We start from the raw sequence: 24,414 nt of genomic DNA, 5'->3' as shown, positions 1-24,414 counted from the left end.
ATTGTAAAAGAGGCACCTATAAAAAAATTTTCCCCTAAAAATGCTTCGGCACACTTAAGTTGGATGACCAGGCGCAACTCTGCCCCCAGTGCAATATTGAAATTCGAAAGTCGATGTTTCTTGACTCGCCCTAGTGAATATTTCCCTATCCGACAACCCCCCCCCCCCCCCAATACAACTGCACTCTTTCTCAAGGGGGCAGACAGAATTGTCGGGCTATATTCTCAAAAATAAGTAGCCCTCCCGATTAGCTGACTGTTCGTTATGGTTGACAAATAACGTATTTCCTACTCTTCATGATAGAATATTAGCAATAATTTGTTCGCTGTGGTGGTCAACTCAAATTACTTTACTTTATTAAAAAAAAAAAAAAAAAAAAAAAAGGAATGTGAAAAATTATCACTGAAAAAATTTTAGTTCTGTTGATTTACACAGAGAAACCAGAGCGCCCTTCGCGGGCTGGGTGAATGTAATTATACGTAGAGCAGGCTCATCTGGGGACCGCCTCCTGAAGATAGCTGCAAAAATCAATTAAAATTTAGAGGGTCAGGGAGCGTCAGGGAGCTTGTAGTATGATAGGACGATGTTTAGGAGAATGATGTCACAATTTTATAAAGAAGGGGAGGAGAGCGTGGGGAATTTCAAGAGGACAGAAAATATAATCAAGCATGACCGAAAGGAATGTTTCCAGTGATTGAGCTGGTGATAAGGCACAGATTTGATAGCACACAGGAATCAAAGTAGAAATTTTCCCTTCCATTATTATCTACTTTAAGGAACATTCACAGCCCGAACTATGCAAGATTTGAGAAAGGAATAAACTATTCATTATATCATAATGATCATGTATGTATACATGGTAATGGAAAAGTTTACATCTTAAACGATTCACGGTTATGGAAACATTTTCAAATCAAGATAACAAGAGGTGGAAATGTTCACTCTATTTAATGCATGGACATTCTGATAACTGGAGTTCAATATCAAACTCAGAATCCTGGTTATGACATCAATGAACTCCAATGCAGCATTAAGCAGATTATCTGTTGAATGAAATATAATTTCTACTTTATGGAGAACTTGACTGCTACACTATGGAAAAATTTGCAGAAATTTCAAATGTTACTGTTGCAAAAAAAGAAGGCATTTAGGGCTTGTTTCCCAAGAAAAATTTGCGTGTTGCTAGAGTTTTGCCCAATTTATTCTCCAAGATGGCCTGCTCGCTCGCCCTAGCAAGCTGGAACGAGTTTTAATTTTAGGGTTTTTTTTTTTTTTTTTAAATCGGAGGAGGGAACACTTCCGGTATAAGTACCACTGACAGGCAACACAACAAAGTCAGTAATACACACTATCTTGCTTGAATGAAAAGTAAATTTCATTTTAAAGTAAAATTAAAAAATAAAAACATTAAATTTTAAAGTAAAATTAAAAAATTAATTGATATTAAGCAACGACAGGACAATACTTGACATGCTTATGACGACAAACTTCTGCATTGAATGAAGCAGGTAACTCTCAATTCCAAGGTCTCGAAGATGTTTAACTAAACTTTTTGGAACCATCCCCATTACTGACATATAAGGCATATAAGGGGCTGTTTTTAGTTTGGATGGTCGGTTGGTCGTAGCCTCACTCCCACTGGGGGGGGGGGGGACTCGTCGCAGCCTAGAATACCAATTTTGAGAAACCAAGGCAGGGAGGTTGTCTGAAAGACGCCTGCCTAGAGGTTCTTATCCTTAGATGACCTCATTATCCTATATATTAAAACACAAAGTTCCGAATCTTTGGACGTTAACTTTTAGAGAACCACCGGACCGATTTTCCTGATCTTTTTTTTTTAAATGAAAGCCCCTGAGCTGTAGATTTGCAGGCTGTAATTGTTTTTTCAATTCTCTCAAGTTCTCTTAGGTACTTTTATCAACGAGTAAAGTTCAGCTGTTGCGAACAATCGTCCGGTCGCTGCCTGCTTGCCCGTCGCTAAGTACCCCCCCCCCCCCCTCTACGCTCTCAGCCATCCCTCCCGCCACGTTCCTTCGGCCAGTGCCTAACACAGCAGACTTCCGGGCTAATACTAGCAAATGCCTCCCAGGGATTTCGTTCTTCAGTTTAGTCCAGTCTTTGGAAACTGCTCCAGTGGCTCCGATCACAAACAGAATGACTCTGGTTTTGGAGAGTCATTCCGTCTGTGAGGAATATATTAAATACTAGCGACCCGTACGTGCTTCGCACGTAGAAGTTTATGCAGACTGAATGACAGGAGAAAAAATACGGTGATTTTCGGATTCAGCTGCCAAAATTACACAAGAGCCATTTTAACGCATGCTTATTCAAGTTCCTCTCTGTTTCTAACATCAATATTTTTTCGGACTAGTGCTCCTTTCCGCCCTTATAACGCCATGTAAATCTCATCCGATTGTTATGCGTCGGAGAGGAGAGGAAAATTTTATTTCTCACGCTACAAGTGGAGTTATTCCCACTCAATTCTTGACGCTGCAGCCGAAAATGATCCTCGATCTCTTCTAAAGCCTCAAAAAAATCAATATCCCAATAAAGGAAAAATCAATATCCCAAAAAGAGAAGATATTTTGAGCTGAAAAATCTATTATTCAAAAATTTGGTAGATTTTAGATGAAAAATAAGATCATTTTCTGATTCAGAGGCAAAAATTGAATGAGGACTAACCACTAGTTACCTGAGAAATTTTTTTTCCCTTATTTCCTTTCCGGCGCAAAAATATCGGATGAGTTATACATGGTGTTATATGGGCGAACAGGAGCACTGGTCCTGGCACTGGCACTGGCACTGGTCGACGGTCCAATAGGCATGCAATACTAAATTCCCTGTGTGATTTTGGCTGCAGAATCCGAACACGGATTTAGCTATTTCCATCGTGCACCGATTTTTCGGAACATTGATACTTCTCTGGAAAAGATAGATTTGTAGGGAAAATTCCTATTTTTGCGGGAAACATTGACCTAACACCTAACCCAGAAAAACGGACGTGATGTTCGTTATCAGCGTTCATAAATCCATCCGAGGTGAGTTGAAGAATTTCAGGCAAATCTAAAAAATTAAAAATCAACCATTGTTCCCAGTAAGTATGTATCTCGTTAATAACTCGATCACTTGCGCTATTTTTGCGCTACATTGAAGAATATTTGGAATGGATAAATTGTCATTCGCGAAACTTTCTTGTATGCTTCCCATTTAATCAATGCTTGATGCTTTTGATCAGCAAACTGAAAAGACAAAATTGCAAAACAAAGATTTCTCGGATCGAGGAGTGGAATAGGATAGTGAAATATTTGCGATGGACTGTCAGATGGAGGCTTGAAACAAAAAATGTGTTACTAAGTCGAAGAGTACAAAATCCTATAGGACACTGTGTACCTCGCGGTAGGCCCTACAACGACAAATTACAAATTCTCAACCCCAGCACGCACCTTTGGTGAACCCACAATGCGTGAAATATTCCTTCAGTAATGTAGGCGTTAACATGCGTTTTCCGGTGTCTGAACTGTGTTTGACGCGATTATTTAAACTCGCGGAATTAGCGTTTTTCAACTTATGATTTGATTTTTTTGTATGATTTTGAGGTTCTTGTACACTCCGTACACTGGTAAGAAAAAAAGACATTGGATCTAGAGTCCAGACTCTTGAAAACATTGACAAGAAAATGGACTTTTGATTCAATCAGATTTAAGCTTAAATCAAGAGGAAATCCGCTCAAGTTAAGAGGCTTCGTTCTTGATTTAAGCTTAAATCTGATTGAATCAAGAGTCCAGTTTCTTGTCGATGTTTTCAAGAGTCTGGACTCTAGATCCAATGTGTTTTTTTTTTACCAGTGTACAGATAATTTTTCTTCAATATATAAAAAAAAAAACATGAAAATCAAATTATTTTTCTCTCTTAACGTCTTTTTAATGGCCCGAAATAGAAGCTTTGAAAATAAATTGCTTTCAAGAAATACTATAAGCACGCATACTTTTGGTGAATATTATTGCAATCGTGGTCAATTTTAGTGAACGTAGCTGGGAACATTTTAATTTATTTTGGAAAGTAATTGCAATCGCAGTGTAATAGCGACTGCTGAAACTTAAGATTGCAGGACTCAGCGTTTTATTTCAATTTTTTTTTTTTTTGGCAATGCGACGCTAGAACATACAAACTTTGAAAAACTTAAAATTCAAGACTATCGGCCGTGTCCCGCGATGGAGTAATTCAAATCCTCCTCCTCTTCTCTTCTTATGACTGAAATGGACCACTAGACAAGGTACGAATTTAAGCATTCTGATACATGTTTCTTAACCAGAATTTCACGTAGAACCCGATTCACACTACGAAAATTACCGAAATCAACTCCTAAAGAAGATATTAACGTTTTTATTTCACATTGGTTACGAGGAATTTGAACTGCCCGCTCACAAGAAACTCAAAGCTCTACGTGAGTCAAATCGCGCACTACAACGGTTTCAGCAAGCTTCTCAATCGAGCAATGTTCATTTTCCACCATGTGTTGTTCAAACTATTAGTAATTTGCTATAGCTGAGCCAAACAGTCAAGATTGAAGTTGAGGATTTTTACATCGCAGAGACTGTCATGATAAACATTTAGCGCGCGATGTGAATCACGTAGAGCATTGAGTTTTCATGAGCGGGTGGTTTGAATTCACGCATCAAAAATCATTAAATATCTTCGTCAGGAGTTGATTTTGGTAATTTTCGTTGTGCGTATCGTGTTTTACGTGCAATTTTGATAAAGAAACATGTATCAGAATGCTGAAATTCGTACCATGTCTAGTGGTCCATTATTGAACTGCCGTAGCGACCCTCAAATCCCGGTCACTACGCTTCCCACACTAGAGTTTAAAAAGGAAAAGTAAAAAAGAAAAAGATGCGCGGCTGCCGAATTCAGGTTTCCCGACGGACTGAGCTCAAAACAATCCCGCCAGTGAGCGAGATCTTGCGACACCGCGCGCTCGAACCGTGCGCAGTCATATGAGTATAGCATAACCATGGCAACAGCGATCCGGCCTTCCGTCTCCAAAATCCGCGTGACCTACTGAGAAACTGGTTCGGCCCCGGTACCCTCGGGGGGGGCTCCCGCGGCTCCCCCGTTGCGGACCCCCGGGGGGCGCTCGCACCGCCCAACGCGGGACGAGGGGCAGAACCTCCGGTCCAAACGCGGCTCCGATCGGCCCGGCAGGAGGGGAGCCAGGCCGAATTTTCCGAAAACTATCGGAGGGCACCAGCGCACCCCCGAATGGAGGGATCGCGAAATCCAACCTGACCGAACGTCGCCGACCCGAAGCCGACCCGCAGATGGAACCGGGAGCCCGGGGGACGAACGGGAAGGTAAAAAGTGGGGCACTCCATGCGGGGGTCGTAAAAAACGGCATTTGGGGCGCAGCGCCCCTCCGGAGAGGTCGAAGTCGGTAATTCTCGGAACTTAAGCTCCGGCCGCCCGGGGGCACCCGCGTGCCGAATCCCGAGCCGAAAGGACGAACGGGGTGGGAACGGCGGCGGTTTGCCCGAAAAAACCCTTAGGGGCTGCAGCAACCCCCCAGAGGGTCGGACCAGAAAACCCGGCGACGGGACCGGAGACCCGGCCGCAGAGGTCCCGCCGATCGATCCTCGGGAGCGTGGGACACAGGGGGGCCGCGGGACGGGGCCGAAAAGTTCAAGATCACGGCGGACCGCGTATAATTTTATTTATTAGATAATATACTTATAATAAATATAATATAATTATTATTATCTTCTGAAGTGCTTCATCTCGCCGCACTCTTCCGCAACATATTATTATTATAGTTCATTTGACTACTATACACCAGCGTGTGCCGGGTTGGTTCAAACTCTCACACAGGGGCGAACAATGCTCCTAAGTATGAAGGCCGTTATTAGTTTGGATGGCCGGTTGGTGGTTTAATTATTACTGAATGTCAGACCATATTGTTTATAGAACTTTGTTATAGATTAGATTTTGCAGCATTACTTGCTTCTACATTGCATTAAAAATAATGGGTACGTTTCTTCACCACGTCACGATACTAATCTTTGAAGAAGTTTTTTGTTCATTTTACCTTAGTTTTATTATATTTTTTTTCCTTTTTCTTTGCTATTCGAATTCTTTTTGTTTTTTTAATTTTCTTTGTTTTTTGGTTTTTTTATGTTTTTAAAAAAAAGTTTTCTTTTGTTTTTTGTTTTTTCACATTCTTTTACGGATTTTTAAATCTTTTTTAATTTTTTCTTCTCCATTTTCCCTCATTTTTTTAAATTTCTGAAAGTCTGACTATTTGATTGAAATAATGCTACAAAACCTAATCTATAACAAAGTTCTATAAATTATATGGTCAAACATACAGTAATAATTAAATAAATTTAGCACATAAATTTTTCCGGGATCTGAACTCTTCAGGGGACCAACAGTTTACTTCATTTTTAAAAAAATTTGACAGAGGATCTTAATTTATCCACTAATTCCCCCGTTTTGGACCACTGTGCGATAAAAATTTGTAAAGCTGAACACAATTTAATGCATTGAGGACCGATAAGAACATTTTTGGCCATGAACATTGCAGGAGACCGACAATTTTACTTCCATTTTTTGAAAGTTTGACAAGGCGTCCTGATTTGCCCACAATGTCTCCCCATTTTGGACCGCTGTGCGACCGAAATTTTTGAAACTGAACACAGCTATCTGCACGGGGACCCAATTAAGAACATTTACAGCCAAAATCCATCAAAGGTGTAACTTTTTCGTCCATTTATCCCGTCTTCTTGCTGTAAAAATGACGTCAAGAATGATGGCGATTTGGCAACTTTGCCCCCCCCCCAACCATTTCTCAAAAACCATGCGTACACTCAAGCTAAAATTTTCACAAGAGTTTTAGGGTATTGTAAGGTATCGTTTGGTCTCGGTTTCAGAAAAATCCCTGCGGACCCAAACTCAGCCAAAAAACGATTGTTTTAGGGGTCGTTCTTTCGTAAAAGGCCAAAAAGCTCATTAAAAAGTTCAAAAACACATTTCTGAGGGAAGAAACAGCTTATTGAAATCAGCTATGTGAATTGATTTTCAATCTTCCTCATAACTCACACTGCCGCCCGATCTTTGCTAATTATAAATTTTTCATCCTAACCTCCTTTCGGATTGCTAAAATTTGTCATCTCCAACAGACTTATTTCGCCTTCTGACCCCCTACCGAATCATCATTACAATAGTAGGCATTAGAACATCCCAAGTAAAAGAATCCGATTAAAGCGCACTGACAATAAGCGAGATGTCAAATTTTCGGCAATATAGATTTTTAACGCTCTACCCTGGAGCATAAAGCAACACTCATGTAGTGCTGACTTCACGTCTTTCTTCAGGGGGCTGCGTGCTTTCCTAATCGAAGGTGCGCTCTAAGACCTCCAGGACCTCAGAGGCTTATGTAAATTTAAAATCCAAATAATTTACAACACCATGACAAGTACCATAGTTCAGAAGCTCATTTTGTACAACTTATAAAATAAATAAATAAATAGCTTTTACACAGTTGGCCCATGAAATAAAAAAGTTGACATTTTTCACGGAATTATTATTATTATTTTTTTTTTAAATTAAGACTGTAATGCATTTTTTTGTGATAGATGGCATTCCTCTTTTGTGACGTGTAAAATGTAGCTTTTCCGAAATGCATAAAACTTAAAATAAATATTTCTTAAAAAGTCTTTAGAATTGGAGCCTAGTATTTTTCGAAAGTTCATTGTTTTGTGGTCAGGATAAGAATAACAATCAACACCAAAATCCGAGACAATGGCATGCGCAACTGGAAAAATCGGTAAATAGTCACCTGGCACCCTTTCAAGGGCCAGAAAGTGTCCTTCTGCCCCGCCCCCATACAAGAAGTTCCTACTTCCACCCATAAAAAAAAAATAAAAAAAAAAAAAAAAAAAAAAAAAAAAAAAATCAAAAATCAAAGAAACTCAATTTAAAGGAATTAAGGTTTATCTACAGCTGCGTGAAGTAAGAAATTTCTCCGCGCAGGGGGCGCCACCGCTGTATTTTGATTTTTTGGTCCACGCTATTAGAGTCCGTACAACTCCACGTAAGTCCTTGAGCTTTTATGAAAGTTAGGGGAACTTCTGTTTAAATCGAAGAGTCATAGGTTCTAGCCATACCATTCTTCTTCCTATTGACACTAAAAACGAGGTAAAAAGAAACTTCTGAAGCTCTGAAATTTGATCCCAGAAAAAAGTAGGGTTAAGCATGATGACCTTGATGCAACCAATCGCGATTGATCCCTCTCAGCAGTTGCAGATATCTCTCTCCCACCATGAGCTGTCTCTCTCGCACTTACAGATGTCCCGTAAGAGAAACTGGGATCCAATTGTAGCTTTTATTATTAAACTTTCAAAGCTCGCGTTTGTGTATAAGGATTCCAGACGTATGCTGCTAGAACTTATGAGTCTTCGAATTTAAGATATCTGTTGTGATATTTAAATAATCACTGATTTCGGAGTCGGATTTTAGCAGCGCGACGTGGTGGATTTTTTCAGAACTACAGCTGAAGATTAACCTTAAAAATGAATTTATAAGAAAAATGTTCAATTTAACCTACCACATTGGCTGGTAATTTATGTCCAGGTAGGTATTTGACGTTTTCATGAGTAGAATTGATGATCTCTGTCAACTTCTTGCCATCAACCATTTCCTCAAAGACATACATATTAACTGTGTCTTCAAACGTGTCTAATCGAGCTGTGTTGGATCCGATAATTTTGGCAATAGCTGAACCCCTGTGGATGACACAAAAGAAGAAAGATAAAATCTTTATGACAAAAATACCTTACATTCTTCGAAATAGTATCGAGTTAGCCCAAAAGGTGTGAGAAAATAAATTTTGAGTTACGCAGTAGCTTTGGAATATGGTCCCCACAACTAGATAGATATAAACAACCAGTTCTAAAGAGGCAATTATGCAAGCGCATGTCTTACGGAGACTCATTCGTTTTGGGTTCCTCCCTGTGAGTTATAAGTGAGACTCAACGCTTAAAAGTCATACTGTTCCCTTTTCTCTAATGAATATTCATGAATTACGCATTGCCGCTCGCTGAAACCCACAAAAATTCACTTTGGTGACAAAAAAAAATGATATTGTTTGATAATTTTTAATTGTTATTTTTTTTTTAAAAAAAAAATAAAGTGTGCACTCAGATTACAGGAAATTTCCCAGCTTCTTAGGGTGATATCGACCCGCAAAAAGCGAGTTCAACGTTGCGTACTTCAAATTCCCACTAAATCGCGCATCGCCGAGAAAGCCAAGATAGCGTCCGAAAATATCTCCCGAAAAAGTTCGAACTGAAAATACTTTTTAATAGCATTGACGGAGCTGTGAAAGTGCGGCTGAGGCCGATTCGACGAGAAACAATGCGGGTATTGCCCAAGACTTCTTCGGCGATTTGTTTTTCCTGAAGCTGAGGCCTTGTTGTCTTGAGATTGCTTTTGTCCATTGACACCATAATAACAGCATAATTCATTTGACGATTTATTGCTTTATCCCGGAATAGTTGCAAACTTTCTTTTGAAATATTTTGCAGATTTTTTCGAGATTTGCTAAAAACCGTTCAAAATTTTTAATGTAAAATATTTAACCGTTTTCGAAATTCGTAGAAAAATGAGTTGTCCCGTAAAAATTAGAAATGTAATTTTAAATTGATCATGTCCATTTTGTTCATACTCTTTCAGAAATGTCTCATTATAGCAGAAAGCTACCGAATCGGAGATATTTTCGGTGGCAGGAAGCGACCCATTCGGAGAATTCTTCAGAGTAAGTTTGATCAGGGCCTGTTCAACGATAAATGCTGCTTCATAATTCATGTCACTCTGAGCTGTTGTTACGATGTAATGTCAGCCCATTGACAATATTCTGGCGCCGAAGTCCATAAGGGGCCGGAAGAACCCAAGAACATCAGTAGAAAATGTAATCGTGAAGAAGGGGTGTTCAACCGTGTTTCTCAAAACTGATCATGCAGACTTGAATCTCTATGAAAATGATTTAGGATTCAAAGCATAGGCTAGGTGAAAAAATAAACCAAGAGCGGGGGAGGGGAGCTGTCACCTGCAAAGTGAAGCTAACCCCCCCCCCCCCAGTCAAGAATACCCCCACCCTTAGCAATACTTATAAGGCGAGTAAAACGGTGAGCGTCGATTATGATCGAAGGAAATAATGGAGTATAATCTTGGTCCTAAATATTTTGACTTGGACTTGTAATTAAAACGTTCGGAGTAGCTGGCCGAAGGGTTGATCAATTTAGAAAACATTTTGCGAAAACTTTAGGTCTCAGTTCCAAGTCAAAATATTTACGACCAAGATTATACTCCATTATTTCCTTCGATCATAATCTACGCTCACCGTTTTACTCACCCTATAAGTATTGCTAAGGGCGGGGGTATTCTTGACTGGTTGGGGGGGGGGGGGAGTTAGCTTTACTTTGCAGGTGACAGCTCCCCTCCCCCGCCCTTGGTTTATTTTTTCACTTAGCCTGTGCTTTGAATCCTAAATCATTTTCAAAGAGATTCAAGTCTTCATGATCAGTTTTGAGAAACATGGTTGAACACCCCTTCTTCACGATTACAATTTCTACTGATGTTCGGGGGTTCTTCCCGCCACTTATGGCCTTCGGCGCCAGAATGTTGTCAATGGGCTGACATTAAATCGTACCAACAGCTCAGAGTGACATGAATTATGAAGCAGCATTTATCGTTGAACAGGCCACTTACTCTGCAGAATTATCGTCAAAAATATGCCTCGAAATGATATTCTCGCAATTGGAGGGGGGGGGGGGGGGGGAGAGCACCGAGGGCTGTGGAAAAACGATAGAGAGGAGAGGTATATCGCTCCAAAATTTTACGAGGATTCAGAACATTTTGCTATTCGTGGTGCAACGACCAACCACTCTCGTGTTTTGGCCGGCAAAGCGATTTTGGGACACTTACACCCCCCCTCCACATTCCAAAACCGTCATGCTATTAATGAGGACTTTTCTGGGGGGACTCATGGGGTCGTAAGGACTTACTATGCCAAAAATCAGCTTATTATTAATTTTTTCCCTAACTTTCAGTGACTCACTCTGTGAGCGTGACAATGACACGCCCTGAAAGTCGCCTTTTAGAGTATGGAATTTTCGCGTTTATTTACATTTTTTCGTGATTATTTTTTTGGGTGAGGGGGAGGGGGTGGAAGAGGAGGGGGGAGGATAAACCCTTCTCCCCTCCCCCCCTCGTTAAATTATGTTAGTGTAAGCGTGTTAATGACAAACCCTGAAAGTCGTCGTACAAAGTGGAATTTTCGCGTTTAATTAACGTTTTTCGTGATTATTTTTTAGGGGGAGGGGGAGGGAGGAAGGTGTACCTCACTCCCCCCTATCACCTCCCACAAAAAGTCACTCTGATGTTCTCTCAGAACAAACGCCACTTGTTTTCATTTTGCCGCCCATTTTTGCGCATAACGCTACTTCAAGGAAGCGGCCAATCTTGACGGTTTTTATAGGGTGGGTGCTGCTGGGGGGACCCCCCTCCCCCCACACGAGGGGTTAGGCTGCCCCTCGTATGAAAAATTAATGCTCCATCATTTTAGGGATAAACAATTTTACGATATTACCAACCTTCTCCGCGTTATTGGCGAGAAATCGCGGCGACACGGTCATTTTCGCGGAAATTTGAGATTTTTTAACTTTTTGAGCCTCCCCATTTTGGGAGACCGCGGGTAATGGCGAAAGTCACTAAAGACTTTTCTACACCAAAATTTCACGAGCTTTTAGAATGGTTATGTGGAGTTTTGCCCTAAAATCAAGCCTTTTCGAGAAAAATGGGAAAATTCGCGGAAGTGTCGGAATTCTGAACAATTTTGGGGGGTTTAGGGGGGGCTTACTCCCCCCCCCCCAACACGATAGAATTCGCGTAGACAAAAAAAATCTTATTCTACTAGTCGAGAGCTTCAAGAAAATCACCATCTTCAAAATTCCCACGGGGGGGGGGGGGGGAGGGTTGCCCCTTGCTAGCCCACGGTCTATAATCTCTTCTTTTCGATGTGTAGAAAAATAATTTTGATTTTGTCAAGCTCAATTTTGCGTCCAACCCCTCCAATTCAAGATGGCGGCCTAAATGGGGGGTTGGGGGTTGAAGATGTTGGGAATTTGTTTTTGATGTCGTGTCTGGGGTCTATCACCATGTAATTTTGGTCGTAGAATCCGAATTTGAGGTCTAAAATTGTCTCCGGCTCAAAGGGATGTCCAAAATCCAAGATGGCCGCAAAAATTTCCACGATAGGGTCAAACCTCCGAGAGTTGCGTAAAAGTGCCGAATAAGATATCTTTCATAGGGTATTTTGGGTCGTACATTTCACCAATGAGGTCGGAATTTCACTACAGGTCTATTGAAGCCCAAAGATTCCAATATGGCGGCCAAATGGCTGCGGTTGCGGGGTGAAATATTTTGTTGAGTCTCGGATCGTCGAGTGAGGTGTCCCTGCGTGGGTTTTTTTGGGTCGTAAATTCCACAAACGAGATCCAAATACCCAAACAGGCCCACAGAAGTTCTCAAAGAACCAAAATGGTGGCCAACATGGCTGCCGCTCAGATAGTGAGAACGGTAGAGGTTACCTTTCCTTTCATACAATGATGAATTTTCGAGTATGTTATGTACTCCGCTGACTCCGGATGTTGTCCAGAATGTCAAGAAAATAAGTGAAGCGGATACGCATACCACGTAATTTGCAACGCTTATGAAATTTCGCAACCCACACTTCCTTTTGGAGAAAATGTACTACTTACACCTACTCAGAAAATTTTGCAGTCATGGACACGGCAAAAATGTAAAATGTTTGGGGGAAAATTTTGCGACTCAGCCCAGAAATGTCTGTTTACTGATCGCAGGAATGCTACACGTCTCCTGACAATTTCATCGGTACACCGCGTATCAATATGTATAAGCTCCAAGACCTCCTAATTTTGCGTAACTGGTGACGCTTAGTTCCAGCGTTCTACCGGGCCGATTTTCATGATTTTTGCGGCTATCGACGGGCAATTGTCTCTAGATAAGCCAACTCTTTTTAGATTTTCAAAATATGGCCCAGGTTTTTTTATATTACGTGGTAAAGTTGCGAATTCTCCCATTTAAACAATGTAAATATTTGTGTTTTGTCATAGTTCGTTTGAGCATTCTACTCGGCCGATTTCCATGATTTTTGCGTAAATCGACAGGTAATAGGCCCTAGATGAGCCCGCTTTAATCAGATTTTGGAAAAGGGACTCAGGTTTTTTTAAAATCACGTTATAAAAGAGAAGGAATTTACAGAATGCTCCGGGACTGCTACCGCTATGCGCGGGAGGATGCGCAGTGGTCGAGGAGGTTGCGCAGTAGGTGCGTAGCCTGCGCATCAGCTCTATACATATCTACACAAGATTCCCGCCGATTACCCTAAGACGACCGGTGGCCGAGTCGTCTACGACGTCGGATGCGTCCACCTAAGTCTCGATGTGGGTTCGATCCCCCACTCCTGACTATCTTAATTATTACCTGATTATCATTTTTCGTTGTTTTACTGCAATATTTCATCAAGAAGTCATTCCAAAACGCGTCCTTTTGACTTCAAAAAAAAAAAAAAAAAAAATTCTTTAATCATTGAAACCACAAATTATTTCATTCTGAAAGTAAAGTATGCCTCATATCGTAATTTTTTAGGGGAAAAATAAAACTAACACTGATAGAAGGTAAAAATAGGGCCGCGAAGCGGCCCATTGATGACGCGGAGCGCCTTCAGGGGATTGGGCCGCGTAGCGGCCAGGGGGCGTAGCCCCCTAGTTTTGAATATAATGTTTGCAAATTCGTTACACGTAACAAAATCATTGATGTGTATAAGTAAAGAATATAGTCTACGGGTACGAAAAATCCTCTCTTTTACACAATGCAAATGTTATTTTTCCGTTTTGTGCGCCAAAAAGAGGGTAGGCATATGTATTTCGGTGTGTCTGATAGTGTGGACACCTACTTTTTGCTTTTGGCTGTAAACAAGTTTTGGTTCACCTTAATGTTCTTAAACATGTAGAATCTGAGCGAAATCGGCCGCGCCGTTTAAAAATGACAAGCTTTGAAAGTTTTAGACAGAGGGTGCGCGGCTAGAGGGGAGCAGGGCCGCACAGTGGGTCACGCACTGAAAGTTTGTGGACAAGACAGCAATGTAGTTGCACAGTGGGTCACGGACTGAAAATTGGTGAACAAGACGGCGATGTTATCGCACAGTGGGTCACGGAGATTGAGCCATCGTCATTCAAGCTTACCACATCGTTTATTGAATTGTCTTCATAGCTGACATTACATGAGGAATTTTAATTGCAATCCGGCGACATGAAGTCCTTCGAATAATCAATTCCTCCAACAGAGTGAACGCACATATAACCTCAAAAGATTGTCCTCCCCCCGCCCTTCGGAAAATACACTCTTCCTGCGACGGACGCGCGGGTCGCTTAAAAAGACAGAACAACTGAGACCCGACAAACAGACTAAAAACGCGCGCGTCGGGGGGTGGGGCTGGTGGGGCCCCCCAAATAAACCGGTACTGATTGTGAGCGCCGTTTTTTATCGCATGCTTTGTTCTTTTTGATTCATTGTCGCCGAATAATTGAATCTTCTCGGCCGTTTTTTGCGAAAACGGTGCGTCGTAGAAAATTGGCGCAATGATAACTTTTGATCGGCATTTTGAGGAGAATCGAAAGCCATAAATAAATTAAGAATCCTTCATGGTGCACTTTCCCATAAGAGGTGTGCGGGGTCCTTTATTTTCAGTGATACAGGGTTATTCAGAAGTCACGCACCACTGGTCATAACTTTAGTTCTGATTAAGATATCGATTTGCGGTTTGTGACGTTTTCCCTCATATTGAGAGGGGAACTTTTTTAGATACTTTCTAGTATTTGACCCCTCAGGGGAAGGGGGGCGGGGTACAACTCAAAAATTTTAAATGCACGGCCACCCCCCTTCATTGCAAGAGGTGCTGGACTTATGAATAACCCTGTATAACGGTACTGACCATTGGTAAGTTGCCCCTCTTAGCCCTAAAATCCTTTTAAGTCGACTTTATTTTCTAGGAGCTTGACAGAATGATTTTCTTTTCGGCTTAAATGACTCGGTAGACACTCTACTTCATGGATCTGAAGCGTTTTTGCTTCTGATTGGTCAACAAAGAACCCCGCACAGAGCATGGGCTCAGCGGCTCTCTATGAAAGTTGATGAAACTTTAATAGATTGTTATAAAGTTCATAATTAAGGGAAAGCCAAAAAATTAGCTCACTTTTACGAGTAGAAGCTGAGATATTCGCGATTGAACCCGGACTATTTTCTGTGCGGCGGAGGTAAATGGGCGCTCCGCGTCGCCGTCGCCTTATCTTGCTCGAGCACTTCGGCCAGGAAACCCCCTCTCCCCACCAGGTAGCTACGATGTCGCATTGTTTACACTCACAAGGGGAACTTACGGACCTGCCGCCTCCGATTGGGCTGAATTTTTTTTTACAGACTCTATGGACCAATTCTAGAGGTTAAGTTGAGCCGTTTTCCCGAATACGCAATAGGAAGGGCGTTAAAAATTCCCAAAACTTGCGTTTTCGGCGTGTGATTTGGTCGTGCGGCGCGTGGCAACACTGAAGCAGCCTCTTGTACCGCTTTATCCGCCTGAAGGTTTCAGCGGAGTCCGGAGCCCTACTGCACACGTACTGGTTCCATGATAGTGGTGTCCCGGGTTCGATCCTCGACTTTTTATTTTCCGCATGATCACGTAACATTTTATTTTTAATTCTTCATCCGCATTTATAAATCAAGCAGTTCCGATCACTATCCCCCCCTCATTTTACGTACATTTTCCCCCGATATTTATTCACACTGGCCACATATAATCGTATGGAACTTCATTGATATAAATTAATGAATTAAAAAGCAAAAGAAAACCTTATTTGTTACTACAGTATCTCCCAATGTTTTCCTGGAAAAATATGTAATGTGTAAATAAATCGAAAAGCAACCCCAAACCCATGTGCACGCAAGGGTCACCAAGAAACACATTATTTTAGCCCTTTGCTTTTTAATTCATTAATTTATATCAATGAAGTTTCATACGATTATATGTGGCCAATGTGAATAAATATCGGGGGAAAATGTACGTAAAATGAGGGGGGGATAGTGATCGGAACTGCTTGATTTATAAATGCGGATGAAGAATTAAAAATAAAATGTTACGTGATCATGTGGAAAATAAAAAGTCGAGGATCGAACCCGGGACATCACTATCATGGAACCAGTACGTGTGCAGTAGGGCTCCGGACTCCGCTGAAGCCACCGGGTGGATAAAGCGGTACATGAGGCTGCTTCAGTGTTGCCAAGCGTTGCACGACCAAATCACACGCCGAAAACGCAACTTTTGGGAATTTTTTACGTCCTTCCTATTGCGCATTCGGGAAAACGGCTTAACTTAACCTCTAGAATTGGTCCATAGAGTATGTAAAAAAAAATTCAGCCCAATCGGAGGCGGCAGGTCCGTAAGTTCCCCTTGTGAGTGTAAACAATGCGACATCGTCGCTACCTGGTGGGGAGAGGGGGTTTCCTGGCCGAAGTGCTCGAGCAAGGTAAGGCGACAGCGACGCGGAGCGCCCATTTACCTCCGCCGCACAGAAAATAGTCCGGGTTCAATCGCGAATAATCTCAGCTTCTACTCGTAAAAGTGAGCTAATTTTTTGGCTTTCCCTTAATTATGAACTTTATAACAATCTATTAAAGTTTCATCAACTTTCATAGAGAGCCGCTGAGCCCATGCTCTGTGCGGGGTTCTTTAAACTCGTTCAGGCAAACCGTGCCGCGAGTGGAATGTTACGAAAAATCGGCGAAATCGCACGATGAGGCTTCTTTGAGGGGTAGAAAAGGGCATTCTGAAAGTGATGAGGTAACTTGAATTTTTTTTCTCATAAGAACCCCTAGATAGTGTGTTACCTCAGAAATTACAAAGCCGTAGCTACATTTTAAAGGGTGGGGAGGGGGGAAATTCGCGAAAATGACGGAAAAATGTAATTGTCTATTTAAAGTTCCCGCTTGGAGACTTTTCGGCCCCGACGGCACTACTCAGAATAATCCAATCCGGCTGAAATTTTTTGTACGTTCATTTCACACCAAAAGACAACTTTAGGGGGGGGGGGGGAGAGTTACTACATTTGATTTTCGAAAAGTCGAAAACTAAGAACCACCCTAATGCGCAGGGTTTTTTGGGCCTTTTTGGGCTAGAAATTCAAAGTCTACCCATATTTTTTACATAATATATGGGATTTGTCGCAGGCCAGATCGACCATGTCATAAAACTTGACAAATCTCCTTAAAGAGTTTCATTTAATTACGGTTGACATATCCACAAATTAAAGAAGAGGACAGGCCGAGCCTAAAACGAGAGCAAAAAGAAGACGTTTGTTCTAAAAGAAAAGAGGACATCCTCACGTAATTTATACGTCGGCTTCATATCTTCCCTGTTTTTTATCTTTCATGATTTGATTTAAGATGTATCTTCTGCGCGAAAAATTCATGTGCTTCTCGAAACATAGAGTACCTAGTTGGATCCAGAGCTTGAAAAACAGAGCTGTCCGGACCCAAAAATTCGAATTGTAGAGGTACTCTCTAGCCAGGTAGCCCTTGACAAATTTGAATAACTAAGCGGCAATTCCATGATAAAGCGGACATTAGATTAGCGAGGGGGGATCATACATTTGATTTTCAAAAAGTCGAAAAATAAGAACCACCTCACTACACATGAACCTAAAGAATCACTTTAGACCAAAGAGTTTGCAAAATTCTGAGAAATGAAAGCAAAATTCTATTTGGAAAAAAACCTCGCACTTAATACCGTAACCAATTTCTATATTGAGAGCAAGGTTTTCTTCCAGGTTATATCGCATGCCGGTTCAACAATGCTAGAAACTGTGATAAATCACCTTAACAATACTTTCGTTTTTTTACTATACAGCCACTATTACCCATCTGCAAGTGAAAAAGCTGGAATACTTTGGGAAAGAAAATTATTAGTCAGGAATAAGTTCCACGCCTAACACCTAAATGTTTGGTTTAAACTGTGTTTATTGTTATTTAAATTGGAAAAATATACTCATGCGTGGATTGTAATGGGACTGGTAACCATGTTAAACAAGTCCGTAATCAAAACTAGTGAAATGAGAAGATATTGATATTCGAAAGAAGTCTTCAGCCCCATGAGTTTGTCATTTTTTTACTATCATTATGCTTAATTTAATATTATTTTATTTTTTTTTCACAAGTTTCAAATAGCCTATTGGCTATAATCCCACGCTTATTACCCCAGCCCCAGGTAGCCATTGTCCAAGACCATCAAACTCAGGTCACCTAGCCAGGAGTCAAACCCGCGACCTCTTGGTCATAGGGCCAGCAGGCAAAAAATAATAGGTTACAGCTCTATAATTAATATCTGTTGACTAATTTATAGTATAAGAATTAGATTAAATCTATTTTTCCTTTATTTTGCAAGTTAAAAAATTATACTTTGATGGTTAATTAATATATTGGCTAAACATAATATCTTTTATATCAACCAATTCAAGTTTAACTCTTTAAACTTTAATAAAAAAATTCTAATTTTTTTCTGTGGCTTAAGAATTTCTGGGTTTCCTCCTTTTCTTGGGTTTTTAATTAAATGATTAGTAATTAATTATCTTTGGCAAGATATCAACAAACACAAAATTTCAGTGATCAGCCCGATTACTGAAATTTTGTGTTTGTTGGGCGGACATAGATGACATAGGTTAAACAGCAGGGCGTGATTGGTCGGCTATGTCTTATCTCTACTTTGTCATGCCTTTGTCGGGTGGAATTCTAAACAACCTAAAGGCACCTCTTGAGTTTTTGACAGTAGTCATCCATTCCACCTCACAAAGGCACGACAAAGCAGAGATAAGACATAGCCAACAAATCATGCTACGCCATTCAACCTATGTCCATCTTTGCTGTCCCAACCAAAACAATCAATTTTGTTCTTTTATTTTTAATTTTCAAAGGAAAAAATAAAGAAATTAACAGCATAGGAGCAAAGTGTGTCTTCGGTTTTGACATATCGACGGTGTCAGTCGCAGACTTCCTGTCATACTTTATTTTTGAAACAGAAAACTACTCAAAAGCAATTCTTTCAGATTGCCGTGATTTTTCTTCTCTGCGGGAAGAAAATTCTGCTAAAACTTTAAGAAATGATGTCAATTTGTTCCCCTTTAAAAAATAAAGAGGCGGAGATTTTCAGACACCGCAAACGAGTTATGTGATTGCAGACTTACACCGTTGTTATATTTTTTCTAGTTTTTTCCCTTTGAGTTCCGGAGTTTTTGAAATTTCTCCAGGAAGGAAATACTTACTCATGTCCTTTTAGTGTCCCACGTGTGAGGCCTACGGAATTAAGTATAACTCAGCGACTAATTCTTCAAAAAATTTATCAAAAAGTCAAATCATACGAAAAATTGACCGCCATCCCCATATCTACTTTCTGAGAAAAAATATTTGGCGGATCATTCCATAATTTTTCATCATACTTAGATATCAAACTGTCCCAACCAAAACTACCTATGAAATGGAGATGTTGCATGTGTGAGGAATTTGCAATTTGACTATTGATTCTTATGTAAAAGTTCGCAAGAAATACGATGGTGCCACTGGTTTTCTCTGAAATAAACTCCCAAGCTAAAAAAAAGCTCTCAAGATGAGGTCAAAATGGAGGGGATATCCCATGCTATCCTGAGAGTCCACCTCTACATCAAGAAAAACTCTCCATGCAAAGATAGGGAGCAAATACATCAGCAGGGATGCCAGGTTTTCAGTTTTCGAGTCCCCAAATACAGTGGCAGCCCTATCAATGTATTTGCTCCCTATCTTTGCATGGACAGATCGTCTTGATGTAGAGGCGGGCTCTCAGGTTAGCGTGGGATATCCCCTCCATTTGGAGAGATTTTTTTGAGCTTGAGAGTTGATTTCAGGGAAATCCAGTGGCACCATCGTGTCTCTCAGGAACTTATACATGAGAATTAATTGTCAAATCGTAAATTCCTCAAACATGCAACATCTCCTTTTGCCATGAGGGGACTAAGATACATTAATTTCGTTTTCAATACGGAGGTTTCCTCAAACGACTACCACTTTACTCCGCATTAACATGGTTTTCAAATTATCGAGGTTAAAATTATCGAAAGTAGACTGTAATAAAGAGGCCAAGTTGGTCATAAACCTTTCTTGATACATACCTATGAATACCCAGAATCCATTCCTACTCAAAGTGATGATTTGAAACTTAAAACTTGGAACAGTATTAAGTTAGTTATGACAATTCCTGGTGGTAGAATAACTATACGACAATTTCTGAGACATCAGGAGTATTGCTCCCTCAATATGAGCAACTAGGGGGCTACGCCCCCTGGCCGCTACGCGGCCCAACCCCCTGAAGGCGCTCCGCGCCATCAATGGGCCGCTTCGCGGCCCTATTTTTACCCTCCTATCAGTGTTAGTTTTATTTTTCCCCTAAAAAATTACGATATAAGGTATACTTTAATTTTAAACTTTACTTAAAATTACTTTAAAATTAAAAGGACGCGTTTTGGAATGACTGCTTGATGAATTGTTGCAGTAAAACAATGAACAATGATAGTCAGGTAGGTAATAATCAAGATTCTCATGAGTCAGGAATCGAACCCACACAGTATTCATGGTGGATGCATTCGACGACGTCTTAGACGACTCGGCCACCGCTAGACGTGAAGGTGTTGACGCGAATCTTGTGTAGATAAGTGTAGAGCTGATGCGCAGGCTACACAGCTACTGCGCCACCTCCTCGACCACTGCGCATCCTCCCGCGCATAGCTGTAGCAGTACCGGAGCATTCTGTAAACTCACTCACTTTTATAACGTGATTTTAAAAAAATCTGGATCCTTTTTCCAAAATCTGATTACAGCGGGCTCATCTAGGGCCTATTACCTGTCGATTTACGCAAAAAACATGAAAATCGGCCCGGTAGAACGCTCAAACGAACTATGACAAAAAGTATAAATTTACATTGTTTAAATGGGAGAATTCGCAACTTTACCACGTAATATAAAAAAACCTGGGCCATATTTTGAAAATCTGAAAAGAGTTGGCTTATCTAGAGACAATTGTCCGTCGATAGCCGCAAAAATCATGAAAATCGGCCCGGTAAAACGCTGGAACTAAGCGTCACCAGTTTCGCAAAATTAGGAGGTCTTGAAGCTTATAGTATAGATGACATTTTTACACTTTAATTTAGTTATCTTGTGCTTTAATCTTATCTCTAAATACTGCCGACAAATTTTAACGAAGCATCAAAGAGAGAATTTGATGAAAGATCACCAGGAGTGTATCCCTCACCCTCACACTAAGCGGAAATTCAAATCACTAGACTTCAACAGATAATTGTGAGCTTACCAGTTTCCAGAGCCGAGAATAGCGACTTTTTTCTTCTGAGAAGCCATTTCCACGAGATCGAACTGAAGTGGCGAGAAGGACAGCGATTCTACGCTTCACTCGAAGAGCAAGACAGTGTGAATGATCGCGACGAAATGTCTTCTAAGTAAATACGATGCAAACCGAGCTGGCGAAAATCAGTGAAACGCTCGTAAAATGATTACGCCGAGACAAGCTGAAAGATCTAACACATGAGACCGACTCGACTCGGCCTTGGTTATCTCAACTGACCTTGGTCGTCATGTCAAGATAACTTCGTGAGGTGTATTGAATACTGATTCAAAATATTTCTTATCACAACCAAAACGAGATCACAGACCGGCACAGATGATAACACGAACAATTTACAGAAGCATAATAATAGAAACGTATCAACACCATAGGCCATACTGACATATCCTGGACTCCCGTAGGCCAATGTAAAAATCCGGAATCAGTTACTAGTGCTGCGACCTCGCGTAAGATTCTCGCAACTAACTGCAAATGGAAGCATTTCTGCCAATGTTGCATGCATATGTGTGAGGAATTTGCGATTTGACTACTGTTGAATCTTATGTAAAAGTTCGCGAGAAACACGATGGTGTCACTGGTTTTCTCTCAATCATCTCCCAAGCTCAAAAATAGCTCTCAAGTTGAGGCCAAAATGGAGGGGATATCCCACACTATCCTGAGAGTCCACCAAAGACATAAAGACGTTGGCGGCTCGTATCTAAAAGCACGGGGAAAAAGTGAAGCCTAGTTTGTCAAAACTCTTTTCTTCAAGAGTCAAGACAATGCGAATCCATTTCTGATTGGTTAACCGGATTTTAGGCCTTCACAGTGTCACAAACGGGAATAAAGATTGCATTTTCACCAATTGCAAAGATTATAATCTGGAATGGACCGAGGAATTTCGGGTTCGACAAGGAACAAACGGAATGAGAGAAGGAACGGAGAAAGGAATTTAAGAATGAGCCGATCAAAGATTACGAAAAACGTTCAATTTGTGTTATCTTTATTCCCGTTTGTGACTCCATGAGGGGTGTTGTCTGGACTCTCAGTAAAAGGACTCATGGAACGCCGTTAGTGTCAAAACCCTTTTCTTGCGCGCGCGGAATTTTTTCTGGCGCGCGGAATATTTTTCCGGCGCGCGGAAAGAAAAAACCCGTTTTCGATGAAAATCTCTGAATTTCCGGATTCCGCGCCGGTTTTCGATATACTTGCGCCGTTTGTGTCAAAACTATTTTTGTCGGCGCGCCGCTTCAAATCTGTTCCGCGCGCGGAATTTTCGATATATCGATTCCTGCTCGCCGATCGTGTCAAAACTGTTTTTTCCGGCGCTGCACCAGAAAATAATTCCGCGCGCCACTTTTTCGATATATCGAAAATCCTGCGCGCGGAACAGATTTGGAGCGCCGCGCCGGAATAAATAGTTTTGACACAAACGGCGAGCAGGAATCGATATATCGAAAATTCCGCGCGTGGAACAGGTTTGAAGCGGCGCGCCGGCAAAAATAGTTTTGACACAAACGGCGAGCAGGAATCGATACATCGAAAATTCCGCGCGCGGAACAGATTTGAAGCGGCGCGCCGACAAAAATAGTTTTGACACAAACGGCGCAAGTATATCGAAAACCGGCGCGGAATCCGGAAATTCAGAGATTTTCATCGAAAACGGGTTTTTTCTTTCCGCGCGCCGGAAAAATATTCCGCGCGCCAGAAAAAATTCCGCGCACGCAAGAAAAGGGTTTTGACACTAACGGCGTTCCATGAGTCCTTTTACTGAGAGTCCAGACAACACCCCTCATGGAGTCACAAACGGGAATAAAGATAACACAAATTGAACGTTTTTCGTAATCTTTGATCGGCTCATTCTTAAATTCCTTTCTCCGTTCCTTCTCTCATTCCGTTTGTTCCTTGTCGAACCCGAAATTCCTCGGTCTAGAGTCCCTTTATACCCAGAGTTACGACACAGATTAGTCCAGATCGCTAACATCCAATCTAGCCAATGCTTCAGAAGCGTGAGTAATTTTGCTTACAGGTTAGGCAACTTTAGAAAATTGATGGCACTACCAGTAGTGAAAGAACTTGACCGGATCGAGAGAAATTTCCTATTGAATCTGATTATAAAGCTTGAAAAAAGTATAAATAGTAATGTGTAATAATGGTTTTTGATCAAATAAGATTTTATCAAGTACTGTTATGCTAAGTATTCTGTTTCAATATTCTTACAACAGTTGGTAGCAATTAACTTCTCTCATGGGGGCCTGGCGGGAATTCAAAACTAGGAACCAAAAGTCTCATTTTGGAGGGATTTTGCTTTAATTTTCGGTTTCTAAGGCTTTAAACTTCAAAAATATGATATATTATAATCTGCAAATTTTTTCAATAATGTTATCTACTCAGTATACTGATGAACTCTGATTTGTTTATTTCCACCGATAAAGCACAAAAACATAGCCCGATTATACGAATAAAGAAGGAGAATTAATTAAAATACGGGTAAACAAGGCTAAAAATTATTGAAACACTTAAAGGCAGGACGTTTCGAGCTGCTACCAGCTCATTTTCAGCTGCAAAAACACATAAAAACAAGTAAAAAATTGAGTGGCGACCTGACCCCAGCCGTTATTATGAGTGGTTACGTGATAACGGCTGAGGTCAGGTCGCCACTCAATTTTTTACTTGTTTTTATGTGTTTTTGCAGCTGAAAATGAGCTGGAAGCAGCTCGAAACGTCTTACCTTTTAGTGTTTCAATAATTTTTAGCCTTGTTTACTCGTATTTTAATTAATTCTCCTTCTTTATTTATTTCCACCTTAATTATTTAATCTGGAAATATTGAACCACATAAATTCTACTGAGAGACTAATTCTTGAATTC

At 40.9% G+C, this 24,414-nt stretch overlaps 1 protein-coding gene across 1 annotated transcript in view; it reads right to left on the bottom strand.

Annotated features, from left to right (window-relative positions):
• The window catches only part of Gpdh1 (Glycerol-3-phosphate dehydrogenase 1), an 84,000-nt gene extending 62,084 nt beyond the window's left edge, over positions 1-21,916 (bottom strand). The window contains exons 1-2 of the mRNA XM_019059552.2: positions 21,515-21,916; positions 8,603-8,780 (exon numbers count right to left, since the gene is read on the bottom strand). Of these exons, the coding sequence (XP_018915097.1) occupies positions 8,603-8,780; positions 21,515-21,561 (225 nt within the window). The 5' untranslated portion in view covers positions 21,562-21,916. The remainder of the gene's footprint in view (positions 1-8,602; positions 8,781-21,514) is intronic.
• Positions 21,917-24,414: the final 2,498 nt, after the last annotated feature.

Source organism: Bemisia tabaci, chromosome 1, assembly GCF_918797505.1.
Source record: "Bemisia tabaci chromosome 1, PGI_BMITA_v3".
In the NCBI taxonomy this organism is placed as follows: Eukaryota; Metazoa; Arthropoda; class Insecta; order Hemiptera; family Aleyrodidae; genus Bemisia; species Bemisia tabaci.
This window is presented reverse-complemented; position numbering and strand designations above follow the sequence as displayed.